Below are 25,390 nucleotides of genomic sequence, written 5' to 3'. Positions count from 1 at the left end.
AGACAACGAAAAGTCTGTTAAAAAGCACGGTAGGGCTTTTGTATCAGCCACCTTCACAAAATGCTTGTCGAAGAGTTAGTAAGTAATTATTAGTAAACACTCACTATTTAACGATTTTTTATTATTGATTATCATGTTCAGGTACTTCGCAATGGAAGTGGCTGGCCAGTTTTTTCAGCTTTAATGGGATTGATAAACCTATGATTTCACTTTAATTATTAATCATTTCCTGCCAATGAAACACTGCCTATTAAAAATAAACGACACTTCGCCGTCTTGAGGCAATGATCTTAAGACGAAAAGCCGCGTTCAATATATTTAATTGGTCCTCCATGCTACACCCTTGCAATAACAACAATCAAAAATTTTATTATTCAACCAATAATAGAAATATTACCTCAATTTGAAGCATCATCCAATATTTTTGTATTATCATCCAACACCAGAAATAAAAATTGTTAAAAAAGGAATCTCTATGCAGAAATAGCAGAAAATCTTTTAGCTGAGTATTCTAGTGTCTCTTTAAAAGCTAGAAGCAAGACGATGTCAATAAAATTTATTTAATAACTGTGAAATTTTTAACTTTCTTCCGAAAATTAACAAAACACTAAGATGGAATTGTAAATCCAAAGAGAAAAATACAAATTCCATCAAATAAAAGAATCAACTCTTTTGACTCTACGAAAATTTGATCAGAATGTTTGAAAAAGGTTGGTTTAAGTGCAATGATAAATTTCAAACAGCTTTGATCTGATAGTAAAGTTTGTTTTACCAATTAGACTTTACAGTGTTACAGGTCAACCTCAGAATATATTTATTATAAATTCAATCCTTACAGATGTTTTCAATTTTTTAGACCAGAGGCCAGTTTGGCGGTAGTTGGGAAAGATATTGAATCTCATTTATTCAACTTGGGCTATGGTTTTATACTGCTGAAGAAAATACATTTACACAATAAATATCCTAAAATTTTAATCAAAGTTTTCAGGTTTAAAACTTGTTAATAAATGAAAAAAAATATCAGCAGTGGCAGTGAACAAAAAAGTAACAAATATATGTATATATCATATACATATTTATATCATTTGATGTGCATTTTGTGCCTGAATTAGATTAATCAATTAAAAATAGTAAGCGTAATGGCCATCTGAGGCATAACCTTTTGTAACTAACCACATGAAGTCATAATTATCAATTTTCGAAAGCATCATAGCATGAAATGTAGAATGCAAAATAGACAACTCGTTGCGCAGCTCCATTACATTTTTTTACAGATAACCGTTTGTTCAAGATTGAAATCAATATTGAATCTTGATTCTGTTCTGTCTTTAAAAGTTTAAATTAACGCGTGAAACATGCAATAAAAGGCTTCCATTCTGTTTGTCGGTCGATTCTGATATGATAAAGTATGATATCGTGGTCATTAGTCGGAGATAGTAATTTTGAGAAACAACTATAAAATAAAAAAAATAATAACGTAAATATTTATTATCATACAGATTATTTACATATTTTCATACATGAATATTTAGAAATTTATGAATTATTACTTTTGTTATTGATTTGACTTCTGTAGAACCAACTACTTATCTTTCATCTAAGCTTGTGCGCCGCTTGTCTGTTTGTATTATGAACGAATATGTATTATGATTTATCTCCTGTAAAATATTAGTAAATTTGAAAAGCATTTATAAACCAATTAATATTATAAACAGTAGAATGTTCAAACTATAAGTCAGTCAAATCTAAAGGGTTTATTTTTCTTTACTAATAAACAGACAGGAAATAAATTGCAATATCAGAAATTAATTTAGAATTAAATTTAAAAATATCATTCCATGATACGAAAAACGTCATGCAAATTCCCTTTCGCAAACAAATCTTTGGACTCCAGAGCACGCAATATCAAGAGCACCATGCAATACGATTACTGCACAGTTTTCTTTTCTGCCCCCGTTTGGTTGTGACGATTGCCATATTGCGCTTGTTGATTCATTTCCTCCATCCGACCAAACCCAAATTCCTTCCTTGCTTATGTCGTCCAATCCTATCCATGCATACGCTCCAGTTAGGTAATGATTCGGGAATATTTCACTAAGAAGGTGCAGATTTATTAATTATTGAGAGTTTAAGCTTCATTTGTAGCCATATTTACATATTACAGCTTACATGTGCAAGAGATAAAGTAACAAATATATTTCGTTTTACGTAGGTTTTATCCTCATGAAAGATTAATTTCGAATTGTGTCAATGTACGCGTTTCTTCATCTCGCCAAAACTAATAAGTGGAAACTCACGCTGTTTTGTTTGAGTATTGGCAACATTTGTGGTAAAAAAAAACAAGTTACAAAGTGCGGAAAAATGTAGTGAACAAATTTGAAATGAGTTTTTGGTAAGTAATTTCCATATTGACAAGAAATATTTGTTAACTAGTAGTAAGTGAGGTAAATAGTGGCTTTTACGCCATTAACAACAACATCTAAAAATACATTAAATTTCTACTGTAAAAACCTATAGATACTGCTAGATCTAACTGGAAGTACTGAAAGTAAAAGAAGAGTGTTAACGTTTCTAACACATGTCACTAACTTACTTTTTCACTTGGTTGTTCCTAATTCCAGTTGAAACCAAACGAGCTCCCATTTCTTCACATTGAGCCTTTGCAGTTGCGTAGTTGACAAAATCAGTGAAACGCTTGTAAATGAGATTATTGCTTGCTCTGAACCAACCGGATATCGAAAACATTTTGTTCATCCTCAAATTTGTTTCACTCAGGTTTGCTTTCTGTAAAGCAAACTAAGCTTAAAAGGAGCTCCCGAAGTATGCGAACCAAGATGACGGACATCGGAATGTAATATGTGTACTAGGTTAGGGTTAGACCATAATTTTAGGTATAAATACTACGGGAGGCTCTTGGCTAGTCTTCGAACTGATAATAGGACTAAAATAAGGAAAATTGGAAAAAAATTATGGCCTAACCCTAACCTGTTGTTACCCATGTTACGTTCCGATGTTCGCCATCTTGGTTCGCATACTTCGGGAGCACCGTTTAAAATAATCCTGAAATATTGTGTTTTAACATGTTTCTGTAAAACTTGATGCAACATAAACAACAATATTTTCGTTTTTTACGTTTATTGTGCAAAAATAATATTCATATACTTTTATATTTCATACTAAAGAAAATTATAGATAGACAAAGTAAATAGGTCCCTGTTGATCAAACTCACCAAATTGTTATCTCCAATCAATATTTTGGAGTCAAGTTGGCTCAATCCATTCTTCATATTTTTTAACTCATGTTTTATACTTGAAGAAGCTGAAAATTTATTCAAAAACATTAAATTAGGCAACTAATCACATTTTCGGATCTAGTGACATTTAATATAACTTACTTCGATTATAAGGCGTTAAAGAAGTCAAGTTAGCAGCTTACTTTATCATTTTTATCTTTTTTATATATTATGTATAGTTTTTACTTCGATAAACTACGGTATGTTGAACTTGATAAAGCAAAAACTTGATACGAAGTTTATATATCTAAAATATGAACTTACTCTTTTTGTAGTGTTTTCTTGGAAATTTTTGTGAGGAAGAAATTTAAATGCGTAGCTAAGTTTTTCAAACTTCTCGACTATCTCAAGTTATTAAAAAAATGTGAAACTTCATTGACCTACCATTAGCAAATTTCCATAGAAATCAAAAATAACTTGCGTTTTGAGTGTCGTTTCTAAGCTATTGAAATGCGATGCCTAGTTATTAAGATATTAATAATATAAACTTACTCTTTTGTGTTTCATTCGAAATCTTCGCAAGGGAATAATTGAACTGTGTTGTCAATTTTTCAAACGTTTCCATTTGTTCTTAAATTGAAAAAAAAAACTAATTACTGCTAATATACTAATATACAATTGCATGTTTTGCTTGAGGTCAAAATATCTTACGCTTTTGAGTGTCGCTTATATTGCTGACGAGAGATGAATCAATCTCACTCATTTTGTCCAATTTTTCTCTCATATGTTTCATCTCGTTCTGGAACTTGAAATAAATTTGAATATTCCAAATAAACTGGATTATCACAAATATACAAAGCAAAAAAAAATTTCGTACAATACGCATATTTTTATTTTATTTTATAGAATATAAGCTCGATTTAATTCTCAGTACTAACTAACTTGCATAATCAGGATAAGTGCAGCAACAGACACAATAAAGCATATTCCAAAAGATATTGCGACAACAAATACAGTTTTCTTGTTCGTAGTGTTATTGTTGTCTGTGAAAAAGAAAACGTGGATAAAAGCGAATTTCAAAAAAAGAGATGTCATGAGGTAAAAAAATGATATTCCCGAAATATGTGAAAAAAGATGGCGGGCACCGGAACGTAGTATGTGCACTAGGTTAGCGTTAGGCTTTAATTTCAGGTACAAATACTACGGGAGTTACTCTACACGAACTTGAAATAAATGAAATAGGGCAAATTGGAATAAAATTATGGCCCAACAGTCGAAAAAGTTTCACCAAGCCTGTATGCCCTTGTCTATTTTTCTTTTTCTATTGGTATATTACAAAATAGAGGTTAAGTTAATTGAATAAAACACAAACCTTGTTTAGGAACCACAACTGGCCCTGAAGCAGTCTGAGGAGTTTCATATGTATTTTCACTTTGACCATTCGCATAATATTTCATCTCCATGTCAACGCTATATGTTGTGATCTTCCTCCTATCTGATCAAAGTCTTGCTTCTGATAACCATTTTATAGGGGTACAACATCACATTAGAATTAGTCAGCTGAACACAGAAACATTAAGACGAATCACGCGACAAAATGGTATTTGGTTTTATTATCAGTGGGAGACGAAACCATTATAATGACATTGTACAATATTTTTTGTTGTAGGGCCGTGCATATGTCAAACTACCTGCAACCTTTAATTGTTTTTAAATTATGGCTCAAGGTACAATAATAATTCTGTGCAACCATATTATCAAATGCGTCAAAGGTGGGAGACGAAACAACTATTTTGCGATAAGCCATGAAAACTAGTTATCGAATATGTGACACATTACATTCTTGATACTCAAGCTAACACATGTTTTAAATGGCCAATGCTTGCTTTAATAATATCATGATAAAAATGAGAAAAAAAATGGGATTTCTTACATTATATTCCGCATCATAATATATTTACATTTAGACCTATACGGATTGACTGAGTGATTTGGTATTATTATCAGTGGGAGACAAAACCATAATAATGACTTGAAACAATATATAGTCTTATTTATTTGGTTGTGCCTATGTCAGACTAACTGAAACCTTTAACTGTTTTGAGTTATAGCTTAAGGTACATTAATGATTCTGTAAATCCATGTTATCAATGCGTCAAAAGTGCATGGGAGACGAAACAACTATTTTGCGTAAGCCATAAAAACTAGTTACCGAATATGTGACACATTACTTCCTTGATACTCGAAAGGCTTGCCTTAAGAATATCATAATATAAATAAGTATAGAATATTTTTTTAAATTTATATCTAACATTAAAATATATCTATATTTAGACCTGTACGAATTTACTACGTGACGTACTTGATTTGAAAAACCTAATTACTTCAATACACGTCAATCATATTGGTTAGGTCACAGCAAGAAAATATTTTTTGAATTTCACTCTCCTGCTAGTAAGATCATTGAAAATTTCCGAGATACCAAGTTATTTAAGATTATTAAAATTATTAAAATCAACTTCTGCCAGATTGCTATTTAGTCCTATACAACTCCGACTGTTAATTCAAATTAATAATTAGTTATCAATTCTTGATATACCCATTCCCGATGTTTTCAGACGAAGTGGCAAACAGTTTGATATCTTTAATTATTTTCATTTTGTCTTTTCCTCCAAATAAATTATATCAAAGCCGTACTTCCATGTAAATAAAATGTTCGTGGAATATGATATTTTACAACCTAATTAATGATTATGTCATAAAGACCATAGTGTGATAGTAATGTATTCATAATTTAGGTATAATTTCGCCACAACACAAGCATAATTTTTTTAGCTAAAAAATTTTGGAAGATTGTATTTGTTATAGTTTATAACAACATGTTTTACCAGGCTTGTTCATGGGAATGGGATTCCCATGGGATGGGATGGGACAGAACACATTTGTATTTTCCATGCAACACGTGGGACACGAAAACCGTATGAATTTCATGGAAATGAAGGTAGAACATTTCGTTATAAACTTCGTGTCTTAATATTTGAGCATAGCTCTCTTGTTAGGTAAAAAGAGCAGAATAAATGGGGCATCAACAATATACTTCGTGAAAGGGGCTGATGGACACATGTATAATAGTTATGAATATAAAGTTACATAAGGCCGTAATTTTTGTTGTTTTGCATGTCTCTTCGTACATGTAGTTCTATTTAGTAGACGCTAAAACTAAATTCAACAATTTTTATTGAATTGTATTCCAATGGGAATCCCATGGGATGGGATGGGAATGAGACATAAAAATAGGTCCCATAGACAAGCCTGTGTTTTACTGACTACAGGCAGTTTACAGGTCTACTAATATATTTCATAGAAATACCATGAACTGGAGTGTAGGAGTAATAGACTCTCTCTCACAAAGTCATAAAAGGGAAAGCGTCGAGTAGTTTTTTGTATTTTCAACTTGCCTACGAGATTGTATTGATCTAAATAGCAATGGATCTTGAGGTTATTTCAATAGATTCGATGATCCTAAATAACCATGTAAATCAAAAGTATAGTATAGTATAGCAGTATACCACTCATGGAGAGAATAGAATAAAAAATATTCATTATTTGCTTGCTCTGACTCTAGTAGAAGAAGTGACCAAAATATGACCGACGTGATTGAACGGTGATTGGCGTATATTGAAGCAATCGAGGTTCGCATAACAAGTGCGTCACATTGTCAACCCACATACAGTCTTTAATAATGATTGCATAAAATAATCATAAAAATATGATGTGAAAAATATATGCTAAACCGCTATGCATTCGTAGTTGTAATCACAAAATTAATAAGGCAATGTTATTTTAAAACCCGTATTCATTTAAACATTAAGGAAATAATACGTCACATATTCTGTCACTGGTTCTGTTCTTTTCAGGCCCACCTTCGATGTTGTGTTATTTATCTGGTATTTACATAATCGAGAGAGAATTCATCTGAAGGTATAAATTAAAAATAGATGGTGTAAGTTGACATTTGCATGGCTATATAACCAAGGGCAAATATTCTTTTGTGCCATTAGGGTTTTGCCACCCACTGATAATATTAAAACGGAATATTACGTTGAGAAATATAATACGACGTGAACTGTTAGCTGATTATTTAATGTTAGCTGCTAAGTCTCTATAAAACGGTTATTGGCACCAAGACTTCGCATTTGAGGAGTAGGACATTTTATAAAGCTTTACTATTGAGATGGAATCTCATGCAAATTTTCAAAATCAAAACAGAATGAAACCACTGTCAAAGTCAAAATAGATATGAAACCACTCAGACTGCTTTAGGATATATACGATTCCTAAACAAAGTTTGTGATTTCTTTGATTTACGCAAAATTTCATTTGATAAATTGCAAAGGAAAATCTAGATATGACATGTAAACACAAATGGGCACACAGCATTTGTCCTACATTGTATTTAAAAAGAAATCAAAGTGGTAAGACTTCTGTTCGGGTAAAAATATGGATTATGATTCCATGAGTCGTTCAAGGTATGAATTTCCAAGCTCGTATTCCCAAGCAGCAGCAGACATGATAACAGGTCTCAACTGCTTTGGTTCGCCAGCTAAAACCACCTGTTTTACTTGAGTAAGATTTCTAGCCAGTACGACCATGCATTTAGGCTCCGCCTCACCCCCAAAAAAATTCATATTTTTTTGAGTAATTTTTGAGCAAAACCCCAAAAAAATTGAAATACTTCATACACGCCAAGTATGACACGAGTAATATTCTATGTAATTTCTTGTACGACATGTTTATTGACGTCTTACAAATATTCTCTTTTCATAGACAACAAATAAAGCTAAACATGAAAACTTTGTTTGTTCTCGCGATATCAATGAAAATCTGCTTCTTAGTGTCTGTACCTGCATTTATTCTGATTATAAAAGTTAGTATTAATATCGTTTATTTTATATATTTATCTTTTCTGCGATTAAATTAACCTTATGCACTATATTGCCCAATCTTTTATATGATATAATAGGCTGTTTGTTTTCAATTATTGTTATTCATTTACGGTATTTGCAATTTTCAAAATTATTTTAGGTTTCAGAACGAGATAAAACTTATGAGAGAAAAACTGGGAAAAGTAAAAAATATTAAATCAGCTCTTGCCAGCATTATAAACGACGATAAAAATTGTGGAAAAATCAATCGTGTGATATAACATTCACACTTTTTTTTTTTTTGGTAAAATCATTGAGAAACTGACAACAGAATTATATTTTCGTTTTGCAAAGATTTTAAATGAAACAATGAAGTAAATTAAACTGAGCAATGCTTGCAAAAAAGACATCCAAATCAAATTCTATAAATTGCAGATTAATACCAATTAATGTTTTCTCAATTTAAGAACAAATCGAAAAAATAGAAATGCTACAACAACGAAATTTAATTCCTTCTTTTCATAAATTTCAAACAATAAGAACTTTTCTCAATAATTGTTCAACTTCAAACGATGTATCGCTTGTAAAAAATAAAAATAAACATGTCACTCAAAAACGCAACCAACTTTAAACGATGCATCGCTTGTAAAAAATAAACATGTCCCTCGAAAACTCAACCTATTGCAATTCCAATTAAAACGCGCCAATTGTGTATCAATGACCTTAAACATTTGTTTCAGCACCTAACCTGGGGTTGGATCTTATATATTAAGTCTTTGAAGTAAACATATCTTCAATGTAATTTATCATAGTTTCTTTAATCTCTGATCAAAGATTTCCAACTGATAAATTGTTAAATTACCCGTGATTTACAGTCTTGAAAATAAATTTTATAGCAATGATAAATAATATCTCTTTATTTGATAAATAGGATATTCAAGTAGCATTGTAGAAATTTCAGGTTCGTCTGCCACTTTTTGAAGCGCATTAATGCAGGTTGAAAAAGTTGCAGGCACCTAAATGCAGGTTGAACGTGTATGCTAAATACATACAATCATTTTTGATTATCAGGAGCAAAACTTTATAACCATTCGCCAATATTGAAATATTTTCTAGAATGTTAAAACATACGAGATACTTCAGAAAAATAGGTTGGAGGTTCATTTCACTCATAGTTGCACTGTACTAAAACTAAATTCTTCCAGAATGCAATGAAAAATTTGGATTTTGACTATCGATATTGAAAAGAATGAAAGTAAGATAAAATGGTCAAAAAATCGGAAATGAAAAGCTTTGAAGAACAAATATAAAATAAATAAAAAATAGAAAGAGCATTAGAAAAATTAAACCAAAATTCACATCCAATCTTTTGCGTTAAGTTTTCCATATTCTTAAACAGACAATAATTTGAATAGAAATATTGAACAATATCTTAAAATTAAATCAAACAATATCTTAGAATAGCGGAATCATGCAGAGTCACTTTCGCAAACAAATCGATGGGGACCAGTACAGCCACCATCGTAAACATCAAGTTTGGAATTCAATAATATCATATGTGCGCAGTCTTCGTTTAAGCCTCCGGTTGGTTCCGCCGGTGCCCATATCTTGCTTGGCGATACATTTACTACGTCCGACCAAACCCAAATTCCTTCATTGCTGATGTCGTTCAGTCCTATCCATGCATACGCTCCGGTTAGGTAATGTTTCGTGAATATTTCACTAAGATAATGCAGAATTGTTAATTACGGACACTTAGAGCTATTTTTGTATCCAAATTCTGTTCGTATATTAGAGTTCACATGTAGAAATGAAAAAGGTTAAAATTTATTGGTACGTTTTATCTTTAATTCATGAATGATTATTTTTGACTTGTGTCAACGTAAGCGTTTTTTCATCTCGCCAAAGTTAATAAGAGGATACTTACGCTGTTTCGTTTCAATATGTGCGAAATTTGTAGTGAGACAACGAGCTATCAAATTTCAAAAAAATTGTGAACAAATTTAAAATGAGTTTCTGGTAAATACTTTCTATATTGACGAGAAATATTTTGAAATATTTATTAAGTAATAGAGAAAGTAAGTACGTAGTGGCTTTTACGACAATAACAGCAACATCTAAAAATATATTTATTTTGTACTGTAATAACCTATAGATACTGATAAATTTAAATAAAAGTACACGACAAATAGAGTTTAGACTTACCTAACACAAATTACTAACCTACCTTTTCACTTTGTTGTTCCTAATTCCAGTCGAAACCAAACGAGCTCCCATTCCTTCACATTGAGCCTTTGCAGTCGCGTAGTTGACAGAATCAGTGAATCGTTTGTAAATGAGATTATTGCTTGCTCTGAACCATCCTGATATCGAAAACATTTTGTTTATCCTCAAATTTGCTTCAGTCAAGTTTGCTTTCTGTGAATCAAACTAAATTATAAATAAACCTGAAATATTGTTTTGTGTACCTGTTACTGTATAACAAGATGCAACATAAACAACAATATTTCTTTTTATTTAAGTTTATATTACAAAAATAATATTCATATGCATTTGGAATTGATGAAAAAAGAATTATAGGCACTTATTTGGTCCCTGTTGCTTAACCTCACCAATTCGTTATCTCCAGTGAGTATTTTGGAGTCAAGTTGTCTCACTTCATTCTTAATTTTTATACTTGGAGAAGCTGGAAATTTTTTAGAAAACATAAAATCAAGTGACTAATCAAATTTTTGATCTCACGCACTAAGATTTAAATTATATTTTATTATTTTTAAACGGCAACGCTTTTTCGGCATTCAAGACACACAGCGGTTGATCCAACTTCAATAAAAAATAGTTGACAATCCTTTTCTTTTTAAAGGCTCTGCTCTAGCTAACTTTCTTGGTGCACTCATGGGAACAAAAATAAGTCTCCAGTAATTTAGTTATCAATCTTCACGGATTAGGTTGCAGAAAATGGATGCAACAACAGATTATCAGAAACCATGGGGAAGGGATAGACTAAATTACGTAGCAATAATTTGTAGGCTATGAACAAAAAATAACATTGAGAGAGCGTTATGAAGACGTTAACAAAAATTTGTCGGAACTAAACTGAAACAGTCCCCAGAATATGAAAGTTTTTGACAACCTAAAATACAAGTAATGCATGCGGAAAATAAATTAGATTTTCGATTGTCGTTTTCAATATTTCCAAAAGCGATGCATAGTTATTAACATACTAATAATATTGAGTTACTTTTTTGTGTTTTATTTGAAATCTTTGCGAGGGAAGAATTAAACTGCGTTGTCAATTGTTCAAAAGTTTCCACTTGTTTTTATATAAATAATTTATTTTAATATACAATCGGCATGTTTCGACTGAAATATATATATATCATACGTTTCTGGGTGTCGTTTATATTGCTGGCGAGAGATGAATCAATCTCACTCATTTTGTTCAATTTTTCTGTTATATGTTCCATCTTGTTCTGGAGCTTAAAATAAATTTGACTATTTCAAATGAAGCGATTATTACTGAAGTAGAAAACAAACAAACTTTTGTACAATACGCATATTTTTATTTGATTTCATTATATAAAACATAAGACTTAATTAAATTCCCAGTACTAACGAACTTGCGTAATCAGGAGGACAAAAGCAGCAACAGACACAATGAAGTATATTTCAAAAGATACTGTGACAACAAAGATAGTTTTCTTGTTCGTAGCTTTATTGTTGTCTGTGGAAAAGAAAACGTGGACGAAAGGGTTTTAAAAAAATATATATTTCATGAGGTAAAAAAAATTACTCATTTTTTATTATACGTAAAAATAGGGCAATTAAAATTTGTCACGGCATTGCTGTGAAATACCTTATTTCATAAGGAAAATGACATTTGAATATTTTTCATTTTCTCTCATTATATTACAAATTAGAATTTAAGTTACCAAAACGAAACACAAACCTTGTTCTGGAATTGAAGGTGGTCTCGAAGCAGTCTGAGCGGTTTCATAAATATTTTCAACATTTGCATAACATTCAATTTCCATCTTTTAGCTTTATGGAATGTTCTGCTTCTCAAATACACAAAGACATGGTGCCGATCACCATTTTACAGAGAATTAGAAGCAACTCTGAAGAATAAGTCAGCTCTACACGAAAAAAGGGAGGCAAATACACATTCGTCACCTATACCTATACCGAAACCACATATAATAAAACAATATAACCGCAGACACAATAAATATTATGAAAAAGTTTCTTGGTTAATAAGGAAAATATGTAGGTGGACCAGGTAGTCTATATGGTGAACTACGCCATTCAATTTAAATTATTACTTCATATCTCCAACAAGCCTAATCAGATATACATAAGGAGTGGGAAGCAATATCACTGGTTTATAATAACAGTGTAATATGAGAGAAAGTGACAAATGATATGACGCAATATTCAAAAGTCAACTATTGCATTGGTAATTCCGATGAACCTAGCGTAGCAGTGAAAAATAAATAGTGACTCAATATTTAAATGAATGTCTATTTGGTTTATACAATCTAAATCTATATTTAGATTCCGAACAGCATTTCATTATGCAGTACATTGCCAAATATTTGAATACAGCTCAATTTACATTGTTGAGTATAGCATACATCCTGCAACTATTTATTATTCTCAATTTTATTTTTCGTGGATTCATTCATTCCTGTACACTCCACAGCTTAGTCGGATCTGTGCCGATCGATCAATTTGTTGAATTCTAGTCGTCGTCGCTGTTTCTGTTGTTTTTGTTTGTCTTGTTATGGTGAAGTGAGATTGATGTTTTGAGGAATAAAAATCTTTTTGCCACGATTAATACACTGATCTATTTTACATTTTCAGTACATAAATGCGCTTGGTTTCACTCGAAAGCTGATTTATGCAATATTTCCCAAATTTCCACATAGTCCTACGAGACCCGATATTTAACTAAAATATGTTAGTTGTACCAATATTATGCTAATAGGCGACATTTCATTACACCAGCTGAAAAAGCCAGTGATTCAGTTCAACTATACCAACGTGATAGCTCAGGGGTTGGCAATTTGCAATCTTGATTTGAAGCTTAAATAAATAAACATATATTTTTGATCATTGCTATCAAACTTAACACGCACCCGCAGAGACGTAAATCAGTTCATTTTAAATAAAATTTGGCAATTTAATTTTTGAAATCTTCAAATAGTGATCCAACATACTACGGTAAATAACATTGAAGATTTGTTTACTTCGGAGACGTGTGCACAAACAAGATCATAAGTACCAACCCCAAGTTAAAATATAATTAAAATAAAGAAATGGATTTTTGTCTGAAACGCAAACATTTGCAGGTGATAATGAGTACACATACCCATTGGAGGAAATCAATGTCAAATTCTACGACTGGCTTCAAATGTCATAGATGACCAATTTATTTATATTTAAATATACCATCTTTTATACTAAAGGCAACCAAAAGTATAATAAAAAGCAACACGGTGAAGGCTTTTGTATTATTCATTTAAAAAAAACTAAAAAAGACCAACCTGTTCTATAACATTGGGTACTCTGACATATAAATATTTTTGCATATATGATGTCAGTTTGCATATATGAGAATATGCATGTGGAAGATAAATTAATTCATCAGTAGACTGTTAATATTCCGCTATTTTATATTACTTTCTATTTGATTTGTGTATCGCGCAAGAAAGATCGATCATTGCGTTTTTTCAGTTTTGTGTTTAGTTAAACAGTTATATATCAAATATCAGCTTCACGTTGTCTATAAAAAAAGAACATCACTTTGCCCCCTTGGAGCAATGGCATATCGACGGAAAACCGCGATTTATTTACATATTATACAATGGTATTTCATACTTCACCACTGCATTAGTCATTCATGCATCGAAAATTCAATTACAGGATCATTGATGCTTCTGAATATATTTTTTCAACGCGAGTATAGAAGCCCAAGTTGAATATATGAGACTAAACTGACTTCTGTCCTGCAAAATTGGAAACATCTCTGAGTGGAAAGTAATAATTCAAATTAAACTAAATATATATATTTTTAGTTTGGCCAACGCGGTGTGATAAACTGCGAAGTTCAATTAATAATTTTTTATCCTAATATATTACGATGCTGTTACGAACGTATTAATGCACACAGACCTTACTGTTTCACTAGGTTAATAAAAGTCCCGTATAACTTTGACTCGCTTATTTCCTGGGATTTATGAACTTTTATTGCTAATGTATATCATCCAATCCTATCCTTGCACTAGTTCCGGCTAGGGAATGTACCGAAAATATTTCACTTAATGAAAAAAAAAATTGTAAGAAACTCTTAAAATTTCTTTCGTAGCAAATTTATCAGGTTATTAAATAGCAATTCATGAAATTTTACTTTCGCTATTGATTTCGTTTTTGCTTATCTATCCTTTAAGATTTTGTGTCGGTGGAACTGTGTGTATTATGTATGATATATGTATTATGACGTATGTCATAATGTTATTGATGTTATTCATAAATTTAGGAATTCCGATTATAAGTAACAGTTCACATTAATCTTTAAGCAGGGAAGGTCGCACATGTGAAAATCCTGGGCCATCTTGGCTCAATTACATTTTGTGGTAAAGCAGTATTAAATTTTTATATCACATGCACATGATTCCTCCATGCTACACATTCGCCCTGGTCTTGACAAAAAAAACTTTAATTTTTAATTATGAAAGAATTTCACAAATGTAAATATGACTGCAAAATTTATTCATAGTTTGAATAACCCAAAATTAAAGTGTTCGAAAAAGACTTATCACACTAATTAAAACTGGATGATTGATCAAATTATTTTTCGAATCATCAGTATATTTCAAAATGCAAAATGAAGAAACATTTCCATGATAATTTATTGATTGCATGTGAACGTAGATGAAATTCTTAACGTAAAACTTATCATCTACATTCTATTAGCTTTCGGGGATTTTCATCACATTTCATAACCACATACGAAGGTTAAAAACTTTTATAAAAATATTCGAGGTGTTAATATAAAAACTCCCACATAAATTTGCAGAAAACAGTAATACAAAATTATACATAGATTATATTTATAGGTTTATTTCAGTAGAGTTAACATCATTTCACCCCGTCACATAGAATTTGGATCGACTTTGATGCATAAATATAAATGTTCAAAAGTTCGACACTCCATAAAAGTTATGACAAGTATTCCTTGTAGGTGGACACAATTTGATTTTCATTGGCATTTTAAATGAATGTCATCATAGCGTTTATCACATAAAAAGCATCATCAAATAAAATGTAGATTGCACAATAAACCAGTTCGTAGCACAACGTATAGCTAATTTCCATATATGACTGTTTGTGTAAAATTCAATTTGAAGTAAGGAGCCTCACATTGTTAAAATGTTAAAATACCTAACCTAATTCCGAAAAATAATTTCTACATTTTTTAGATTGAATTAACTCAATTTTAACCAATGCTATTGGAAAATTCAAATTTGAAAAGATTCCCTATGCTTTCAATTTTAATTTTCACTGTACGTTTCAATACTGTTGACGGCAAAAGTATAATTTTGTGGTCTCAAATCAGAAACAATAAATTAGAAAAGCATTTATAAAGACAAAAATAAATATTATATTGGGCAGAATGTTTTAAACTATAAGTCAGACAATTCTATAGGGTTTATTTTTCTTCACTCATAAACAGACAGGAAATTAAATTGCAATATCAGAAATTAATTTAGAATTAAATTTAAAAATATCATTCAGTGATACGAAAAACGTCATGCAAATTCCCTTTCGCAAACAAATCTTTGGACTACAGAGCACGCAATATCAAGAGCACCAGGCAATATGATTACTGCACAGTTTTCGCTTCTGCCCCCGTTTGGTTGTGACGATTCCCATATTGCGCTTGTTGATTCATTTCCTCCATCCGACCAAACCCAAATTCCTTCCTTGCTTATGTCGTCCAATCCTATCCATGCATACGCTCCAGTTAGGTAATGTTTCGGGAATATTTCACTAAGAAGATGCAGAATTATTATTTACTGAAAGTTAAAGCTTCATTTATAGCCATATTTACATATTACAGCTCACATGTGCAAGAAATGAAAACATGTTACAAAGTGCCAAAAAATATTGTGAACAAATTTGAAATGAGTTTTTGGTAATTAATTTCCATACTGACAAGATATATTAACTAGTAGTGAGTGAGGTAAATAGTGGCTTTTACGTCAATAACAACAACATTTAAAAATACATTTCATTTGTACTGTAGAAACCTATAGATACTGCTGGATCTAACTGAAAGTACTGAAAGTAAAAGAAGAGTGTTAACGTTTCTAACACAAGTCACTAACTTACTTTTTCACTTGGTTGTTCCTAATTCCAGTTGAAACCAAACGAGCTCCCATTTCTTCACATTGAGCCTTTGCAGTAGCGTAGTTGACAAAATCAGTGAAACGCTTGTAAATGAGATTATTGCTTGCTCTGAACCATCCGGATATCGAAAACATTTTGTTCATCCTCAAATTTGCTTCAGTCACGTTTGCTTTCTGTAAAGCAAACTAAGTTTAAAATAACCCTGAAACATTGTGTTTTTACATGTTTCTGTATAACTAGATGCAACATAAACAACAATATGTTCGTTTTTTACGTTTATTGTGCAAAAATAATATTCATATACTTTTATAATTCATACTAAAGAAAATTATAGATAGACAAAGGAAATAGTTCCTTGTTGCTCAAACTCACCAAATTGTTATCTCCAATCAATATTTTGGAGTCAAGTTGGCTCAATCCATTCTTCATATTTTTCAACTCATGTTTTATACTTGAAGTAACTGAAAATTTATTAATTTATTTGAAAACATAAAAAATGTTGACTAATCACAGGTTTAGATCGCACGCAGTAAGTTTTTACGAATGATTCCAATATAATTTATTCTGATTCTGAAGCATCAGAGAAGGCAGGTGACAAGCTTACTTTTTCATTAATATATATTTTTTAATTTCATGTTTTGTTTTTACTTCGATAAACCATGTTAAGCCTTCTGAAGCAAAAACTTGATCAAAAATTCAAATATCTGAAATATGAACTTACTTTTCTGTGTTTTCTTGGAAATTTTGTTATGAAGAAATTAAAAAGCGTTGCCAATTGTTCAAATGTCTGGACTATTTATAAGTTGTAAAACAAATGTTAAACTTAATTGGCATGCCATTGGCAAATTTTCATTGAAATTCAAAATAATTTTCGTTTTTGAATGTCGTTTCCAAGCTTTTGAAATGCGATGCCTTGTCATTAATAACATATATAAACCTACTCTTTTGTGTTTTATTTGAAATCTTTGCTTTGTCAATATTGCAAAAGTTTTCATTTGTTTTTATTTTCGATAAAATAGATCAGGCTAATATACAATTGGCATGTTTTGACTAAAATCAATATATCGTACTTTTTTGAGTGTCGTTTATATTGCTGGCGAGGGATGAATCGATCTCACTCATTTTGTCCAATTTATCTCTCATACGATTCATCTTGTTATGGAGCTTAAAATAAATTTGAATATTTCAAAAAACGAAATTGAACAGAATTAACAACTTTTCGTACGATACGAATTTTTTTATTTGATTTTAATATATGGAACATTAGGCTTAATTTAATTCCCACTACTAACTAACTTGGATGATCAGAATAAATGCAGCAACAGACACAATGAAGCATATTCCAAAAGATATCGCGAAAACAAACAGAGTTTTCTTGTTCGTAGCCTCCTTGTTGTCTGTGGAAAATAAAAACGTGGATGAAAGGCATTTGAAAAAGTGATTTCATGAGGAATTACTCATTTTTTTATTCTACGTAAAAATAGGGCAATTAAAATTTGTTACAACATTCCTGTAAAATAGCTGATTTCATATGGAGAAAAGTAATGATATTTGCATGTTTGAAAGCCGAAGAAGGTTTACCATGCATGTTTACCCTTGTATCCTATTTTTTTATTTTTCCTTGTTATATTACAAATTCATATTTAAGTTTAATCAAACACAAACCATGTTTAAGAAACGCAGGTGGCCCTGAAACAGTTTGAGGGGTTTCATATATATTTTGACTATGAAAATTTGCATAACATTCCATATCCATATTCTAAAACGCGCAGTCTTGGTGCCGATATTCGTTTTATAGAGAATTAGCAGCTAACATTAATTATGCAGTGATCGTCTGAAGGCGAATGAAATTATTTTCATTATTATTATCATTGGATGGCAAAACAATAACGACACAAAACAATGTATACCCTTGATTATGTGGACCGTGTACGTCAAACAACATTTTTTGGTTTGAATTAGCCTATGCCTCAAGAAGATTTATTCTCGATTATGTGAATTCCAGATAAAAAATACAACAACGAAGGTGGGCCAGGAAAGAACAGACATAGTGGCAGAAATGTGACGCATTACTTCCTTGATATTTAAATGAATAGGTGTTTTCAAAAACGAAACTTCGTGAATTTTGTATTTAAAAAATTTGAATGCATAACAGTTAGGCATATATTTTTCATATTATATTTTTATGAATATCATTTTATACAATATAAAGTACTTAGATATAGACTGTGTTCCTGTTGAATAAGTGACGAACTTACGTACGTATTATGCAAACCTCAATTGCTTCAATACTCATCAAACACAGTTAAGTCACTTCGTTCAGATTTGTATTCAAAGTAATTTAAACATCAAGGAAGTAATACGTCATATATTTCATCACTAGTTCATTCGGCTTACCGCAAAACACTCATTTCGGAGCCAACCTTTTATCATTAATTGTATGAATTTACAAATCGGATAAAGTTATCCGTTAGTTTATCATATTCACTTAACTGATAATATACTGTATATTGTTTTATATCGTCATGTTGGTTTAGCAACCCACTTTTATTGGAAGATTAGCAACAAAAATTATTATGCGCGTGTTTATTTCAATGTTGGCCTGTTTAGCTAACTAAAATTATTGAGTTTCTGCTGATTCTTTATAAAAATAGTTATCGGCACTGAGACGTGCATTTAGACGGCAAAACATTTCATTAAAGCGATAATATGGAGATGGAATGCTGAGCGAATGTTCAAAGTCAAAAGGTATATGAAACCCCTCATTATTAACTCAGTATAGAAATATTGTAAAATTAAAGTGTCATCCAATATTTATATATATTTAACCACACCAAAAACGGAAAAATGTTCAAAAAAGGACTATTCACTATGCCAAAAAATTTATAAAAATCTTTTAGATGAGTATTCTGGATTCTCTTTTAAGCTAGAAGCATGACGATATCAATAAAATTTATTTATTCACTGTGAAGTCTTCTAAATTTTAATCTGAAATTTAAAAAGTACTGAAATGAAATACTAAATATAAAGAGAAAACACAAAACTCATCAAAAAGCGAGACAACTCTTTTGAGTTTAAGAAAATTTGATCAGAATGTTTGAAATAGGTTGGTTTAGGAGCATTGATAACTTTAAAATCGCATTGTAATCTAATAGTGAAATTTCAATAAAAAATTACAGTGTTACAGATCAAACTCAGAATATATTTATTATAAAATTAATAATAATAATGATTAGGAAAGGGTTACAACATTGATTTCCCCTTAAATGCAAAGCATGGAACATACTGTGTTACGATTCGTGTTTACATATTATATCTAGTTTTTCTATTGTAGTTTAACAATTTAAATGTTGAGTAAATAAAATAAAACACAAACCTTGTTTAGGAATCGTTTGTGACTCTGAAGCAGTCTGAGCGGTTTCATATATATTTTGACTCTGAAAATTTGCATAACATTCCATCTCAATAGTAACGCGCTTTAAAATGTTCTGCTTTTCAAATGCGAAGTCTTGGTGCCGATAACCCTTTTAAAGAGCATTAGCAGCTAAAATTAATTAATCAGCTAACATTTCAAGTCAAATAAAATTGTTATCATTATTATCATCAGTAGGTGGCAAAACCGTAATGACACAAAGCAATATATACCCTTGGTTATATGACAGTGCAAATGACAAATTTCAATATCTGTTATAAATTATACCTTAATAAGGTATATTTTCGGAGTATGTAAATTCCAGATAACTAATACACCATCAATGGTTGGCCATGAAAGAACACAACCAGTTACAGTATATGTGACGCATTACTTCCTCGATATTTAAATCAATACTCGTTTAAAATACCCAATGCCTTATGTATATTGTGACTGCAAATATGAATGAATAACTGTTTACATTTACATATTTAACTGCATATATTTTCCTATTATATTTCATGATTATCATTTTATACAACATAATTAGATATAGACATCTTCAGAATGACAATGTGACGGACCTCTTTCCTTTTTCACAAACCTCACATGCTACAATACACGTCAATCACATCACAATCAGTTCAATCACATAGATTAGATTAGTAGGGTCAGAGCAATCAAATATTGAATATTTTTCATTTCATTCTCCATGCGTGGTATACTGCGTCAAACATTTTGAAATTGTTCGTTTTATTAGGTTTGGATTGTTGAACATATTGAATTAATCCCCAGATCTATTGCTATTTAGGCGAAAACAATCTTGTCGGCAAGTTAGAAAAAGTGAAAAACCAACCGTTGTGTATCGAGGTTAAACAATCTATCGAGAGCTCAAAAAATATTGCTTGTGTTGAAGCTAAATCATACTTTAAATCATATTTTAAACATATCACTATTGAACTATGATCTTTATGATATAACCATCAAATGGCACGTAAGATAACATATGCTATGTGCATTTTAATTTTAATAATCTTCAATTCAGAACCATTCAATAATTTTACTAGCAGGAGAGTGAAATTCAAAATATTTCCTCGCTGTGACCTAATTAGTATGTTTGAAATATGATTGATGTATAGTGAATCAATTGAGATTTTCATATCATGTACGTCACTTAGTCAATCCGCATACGTCTCAATGTAAATATATTAAAATGTGAAATGTGAATTAAAAAATCTTATTTATATCATGATATACTTAATACAAGCATTGGCCATTCAAAAACATGTATTAGCTTGAGTATCAAGGAAGTAATGTGTCAAATATTCTGTAACTAATTCTTATGGCTTACCGCAAAATAGAGGTTTCGTCTCCCACCTTTAATGCATTGATAATATTGATTTACAGAATCATTAATATTAAAACAAATAAAGTTTTCAGTTAGTTTGAAATATGCACGGCCATAAACTGTATATACATATATGTTCTATGTCATTATTATTTCATTATTTCCACACGATTTGCCTAATTGTTTGCGTGTAAAAGTTGACTAATTTTATTGCCATGTTGTAGTCTATAAAAGGGCTATCGATAGCAACACTACGTTCAGTTGAGAAGAAGATCATTTCATAAAGTGGTAACATGGAGATGGGATGTTATGTAAATGGTCAAAGTGAAAATGTATATGAAATCTCCTCGACTGTTTCAAGGCCACCTGCAGATCCTAAACAAGGTTTGTGTTTGATTAAACTCAAATTCTAATTTGTACTATAACAAGAAAAATTAAAAAATATAATACAAGAGTAAACAGGCATGGTGAAACCTCTCAGGCTTTTAAAAATGAAAATAACCTATTTTATCCATATGAAATCAGCTATTTTACATCAATGTCGCAACAATTTGTGTTTGCCTTATTTTGACATAGAATAGAACAGAAAATATTTTTTTTATCTTAGGAAATCTCTGTTTTGAAATTCCTTTTATAGACGTTTTTTTTCCACAGACAACAATAAAGCTACAAACAAGAAAACTCTGATTGTTCTAGCGATATCATTAGGAATCTGCGTCCTAGTGTCGGTTGCTGCATTTATCCTGTTTATGCAGGTTAATTAGTAAACTTAATGAAGTTAATTAGTAAACTTAGTGAAAATTAAACTTACTCTAGTGTTCTATATAATAAAATCAAAGAAAAATATGCGCATTGTACAAAAATATATTTTTTCCTATTTTTGTAATAATTCGTTCATCTGAAATGTTAAAATTTATTATAAGCTCCAGAACGAGATGAATGGAATGAAAGAAAAATTGGACAAATTTAGTGAGATTGATTCATCTCTCGCCATCAAAATAAACGACACTCAAAAAAGTATGATATATTGATTTTAGTCAAAAAATGCCAATTATATATAAGCATGATTTAGTTTTTTCAAATTTAAAAACAAGTGAAAACTTTGGAAAAATTGACAACTCAGTTCAATTCGTCCCTTGCGAAGATTTCGAATGAAACACAAAATGTTAAGTTTATATTATTAAACTTATAACTGAGTCGAATCATTTGAAAAACCGGCAACACATTTCAATACTTTCTTTATAAAAGTTCCCTAGAAACCACAATAAAGTAAGTTCATATTTTATATTTTATTTCAACTTTTCATCGAATCTTTGTTTTATCAAGTTTAACTTAGTTTATCGGAGTAAAAACGAAACATAAAATATAAAAACAAAATTTAATTGATAAGGTAAGTTGGTCACCTGATTTCTCTAACGCTTCAGTATCAAAGTATATTATGTTAAGATTCTGTGTAAAAATATTACTGCGTTAGATCTAAAAAATGTGATTAGTTGCATAATTTTATGTTTTTGATAAATTTTCAGCATCTTCAAGTATAAAAGATGAGTTGAAAAATATGAAGAATGAAGTGAGCCAACTCGACTCCAAAATATTGATTGGAGATACCAAATTGGTGAGTTTAAGAAACAGGGATCAAATAGATTTGCTTTCTATAATTTTTTATATAAATATGAATATTATTTTTGTACAATACGCATAAAAAATCTATTATTGTTTATGTTGCATCTAGTTATAGTTGCATCGGTAACATGAAAACAAATTTAGTTATATTTATAACTCAGTTTGCTTTACAGAACGCAAACCTGACTGAAGCAAATTCGAGGATGAACAAAATGTTTTCGATATCCGGATGGTTCAGAGCAAGCAATAATCTCATTTACAAACGTTTCACTTATTCTGTCAACTACGCTACTGCAAAGGCTCAATGTGAAAGATTGGGAGCTCGTTTGGTATCAACTGGGATGAGGAACAACCAAGTAAAAAAGTAAGTTAGCGTATTATGTGAGACGTTAACATAATTTGAAACAATTACTGGAATTTTTTGGTCATCAATTTTGACTCCAAGATTAACCTCTCTGGATATCGCCAGTTGAAGATACTCAAGAACTGGTATTTCTAAACGCAATCAATTGATATGGTAATTTCACTACAAACAATAACTCGATGTGTAATATTTTGTTTTCCATCCAGTGAAATATTTCCGAAACATTACTTAACCAGAGGATCATGGATTGGATTGGACGACATCAGCCACGAAGGAATTTGGGTTTGGTCGGATGATGTTAATGGATCGCCAAGTGCAATATGGGCATCGGGGGAACCTAACGGGGGTTCATCCGAAAACTGCGTAATAATATTCTATAATACAAAGATTGTTGGTAATGATGTAGCCTGTTCAGCTGTCAATCGTTTTGTTTGCGAAAGGGAATTTGAATAATATATTTTTTAATCAAAATTTCGTTTCACAAAACTTTTCTTGATTGTATTTTCAAGTATTGTTTATTACTGAGATTTCATTGATTAACACTATGACGATAGGGAAATGTGAAGGCATTGAAAAAAATAGTTTTTCTAATGAAATTGACAATTCACGTTATTATTTCATTTCATCATTTATAATACCACGTAATGCATAATGTTCATGAACATTCGTTATATGAAAATATTGTTCGATTTTATTCCTAAACCATTGTTTCATATTGTGATCTAAGATGTCTTAACGTTTTAAAAAATATTTCAATATCAAATAATTTGACAAACGAACTGTCTGTTTGGTATTCAGAACCTCTTTCTGAGGAATACTTTTCGATGTGACAAACACATTGTGGTCTAAATAATATTAACATTCAGATAATCAAAAGTTTTATTGATTTTAACTGAATCACTTTAAACTTGCATCAAAGATACAATCGCGTGCTTCAGACCCTACAAGACAAACAGAAAACTTTGACAATTCTTGTAGAAAAATCACTTGTAATATATATATAAATATTTGTATATACTTTTTAATGCAATTGTTTATAATTTTTCTATTTTTGACAAGTTTTAAAACTGAATATTTTGGTAGCAGTTTTTTTTCTTCCAATAAAAATCCAAACTGGAAAAGACGATATTCAAGATCGTTACAATTTATGCAGATGGAATAGATACTGATCTCCTTCATATGAGCATGTTAACACACCAGTGCAAAAAGGAAACTGATATTTATTTTTTGAATTAACTTGACTTGACGCGTTGTGTGATATTGTGAAGTCTGCTAAAGAAAATATTTTTATGAATGTATTTCTATTCTGTTTTAACTTTTAAAGGCACACATCTCTAATGTTATTATTAATTTTGAGAATTTTTTGGAAACGAGGATGACGCTCTCAATAATTCATCAGTTTGTCGTTTACATTTGGAATTTTGTCATTTAGTCAAAATATATTTAATGAATTATACTCATTTTTGGTATGGTTGGTTTTTTGGGGCAGTTTTGGTGATTGATATTGATAAAGTTAAAAAGAAAACATTGGATGATGCCTTTGATTCAAATAAAATTTTATTGAAATATTTGATGTAATTTCCTATTGTTTTTGATGGTAATGGGCGATTGTTGCTTTGGGTACAAGAAATGGGCTCAAAATTGCCGCGGTACAATCAAAATCAATCGTGCTAATTGTACAATTAATTGCGACAAATTAATATTTATAATAAAAGATTCTCGAGACTTATAAAACTGGAAACACAAAATTTAAATAATTTGGTTAGGTATAGTCTTTTTTCACACTCACGCAACTCTAGATGGAAGCATTCATGCACTAAAAAACATGTATTTTACCTGACTACGCGTTGGATATGGTTTATGGTACTAATCCAATAATGCACACTATCATGCATATGCGTATATATGCAATGAATGACAATACTTACAGAATATATTGCTTTCCTATGATTCACTCTTTCTATATAAAAAATATGCAATGTAATAATTGAAAATCTTACTAATCGGAAGCAATTTCAACTATCATTGCACCAAGGCGGCAAATTGTCGATTTTCTCAATAACAAACAGTGTT

The 25,390-nt window shown here is 30.7% G+C and overlaps 4 protein-coding genes across 5 annotated transcripts; 1 reads left to right on the top strand and 3 right to left on the bottom strand.

Annotated features, from left to right (window-relative positions):
* Positions 1-527: 527 nt before the first annotated feature.
* On the bottom strand, positions 528-4,718 carry LOC120333977 (uncharacterized). The gene is made up of 7 exons (XM_078117418.1): positions 4,606-4,718; positions 4,176-4,276; positions 3,945-4,038; positions 3,786-3,863; positions 3,231-3,319; positions 2,594-2,784; positions 528-2,094 (listed from the first exon to the last, which is right to left on the bottom strand). Exons 1-7 carry the CDS (start codon positions 4,694-4,696, stop codon positions 1,854-1,856), a joined length of 885 nt encoding a protein of 294 aa, XP_077973544.1. The 5' UTR covers positions 4,697-4,718; the 3' UTR covers positions 528-1,853.
* A 3,645-nt stretch (positions 4,719-8,363) lies between these two features.
* Positions 8,364-12,216, bottom strand: LOC120333967 (lectin-like). The gene is made up of 4 exons (XM_078117514.1): positions 12,108-12,216; positions 11,779-11,882; positions 10,386-10,576; positions 8,364-9,880 (listed from the first exon to the last, which is right to left on the bottom strand). The coding sequence occupies exons 1-4, from the start codon at positions 12,190-12,192 to the stop codon at positions 9,628-9,630; spliced, it is 633 nt and encodes a 210-aa protein (XP_077973640.1). The 5' UTR covers positions 12,193-12,216; the 3' UTR covers positions 8,364-9,627.
* Positions 12,217-14,944: 2,728 nt separating this feature from the next.
* Positions 14,945-20,169, bottom strand: LOC120338361 (collectin-11-like). Its single transcript, XM_078117372.1, has 6 exons — positions 19,947-20,169; positions 17,867-17,967; positions 17,641-17,734; positions 16,943-17,031; positions 16,553-16,743; positions 14,945-16,210 (listed from the first exon to the last, which is right to left on the bottom strand). The coding sequence occupies exons 1-6, from the start codon at positions 20,029-20,031 to the stop codon at positions 15,970-15,972; spliced, it is 801 nt and encodes a 266-aa protein (XP_077973498.1). The 5' UTR covers positions 20,032-20,169; the 3' UTR covers positions 14,945-15,969.
* Positions 20,170-21,552: 1,383 nt separating this feature from the next.
* LOC120333993 (C-type lectin mannose-binding isoform-like) lies at positions 21,553-24,807 on the top strand. Of its 2 annotated transcripts, XM_078117291.1 has the most exons (6): positions 21,553-21,714; positions 21,985-22,085; positions 22,254-22,347; positions 22,857-22,945; positions 23,127-23,317; positions 23,524-24,807. In XM_078117291.1, exons 1-6 carry the CDS (start codon positions 21,624-21,626, stop codon positions 23,768-23,770), a joined length of 813 nt encoding a protein of 270 aa, XP_077973417.1. In that variant the 5' UTR covers positions 21,553-21,623; the 3' UTR covers positions 23,771-24,807. The 2 variants fall into 2 exon arrangements, with proteins under 2 accessions (XP_077973417.1, XP_039257367.2); XM_039401433.2 differs by lacking the exon at positions 21,985-22,085 and having other exon boundaries at positions 21,583-21,714.
* Positions 24,808-25,390: the final 583 nt, after the last annotated feature.

Source organism: Styela clava, chromosome 10 (assembly GCF_964204865.1).
Source record: "Styela clava chromosome 10, kaStyClav1.hap1.2, whole genome shotgun sequence".
NCBI classification, from domain to species: domain Eukaryota; kingdom Metazoa; phylum Chordata; class Ascidiacea; order Stolidobranchia; family Styelidae; genus Styela; species Styela clava.
Note: the sequence above shows the minus strand (reverse complement) of the source record. Positions and strands in the feature narration are given on the sequence as shown.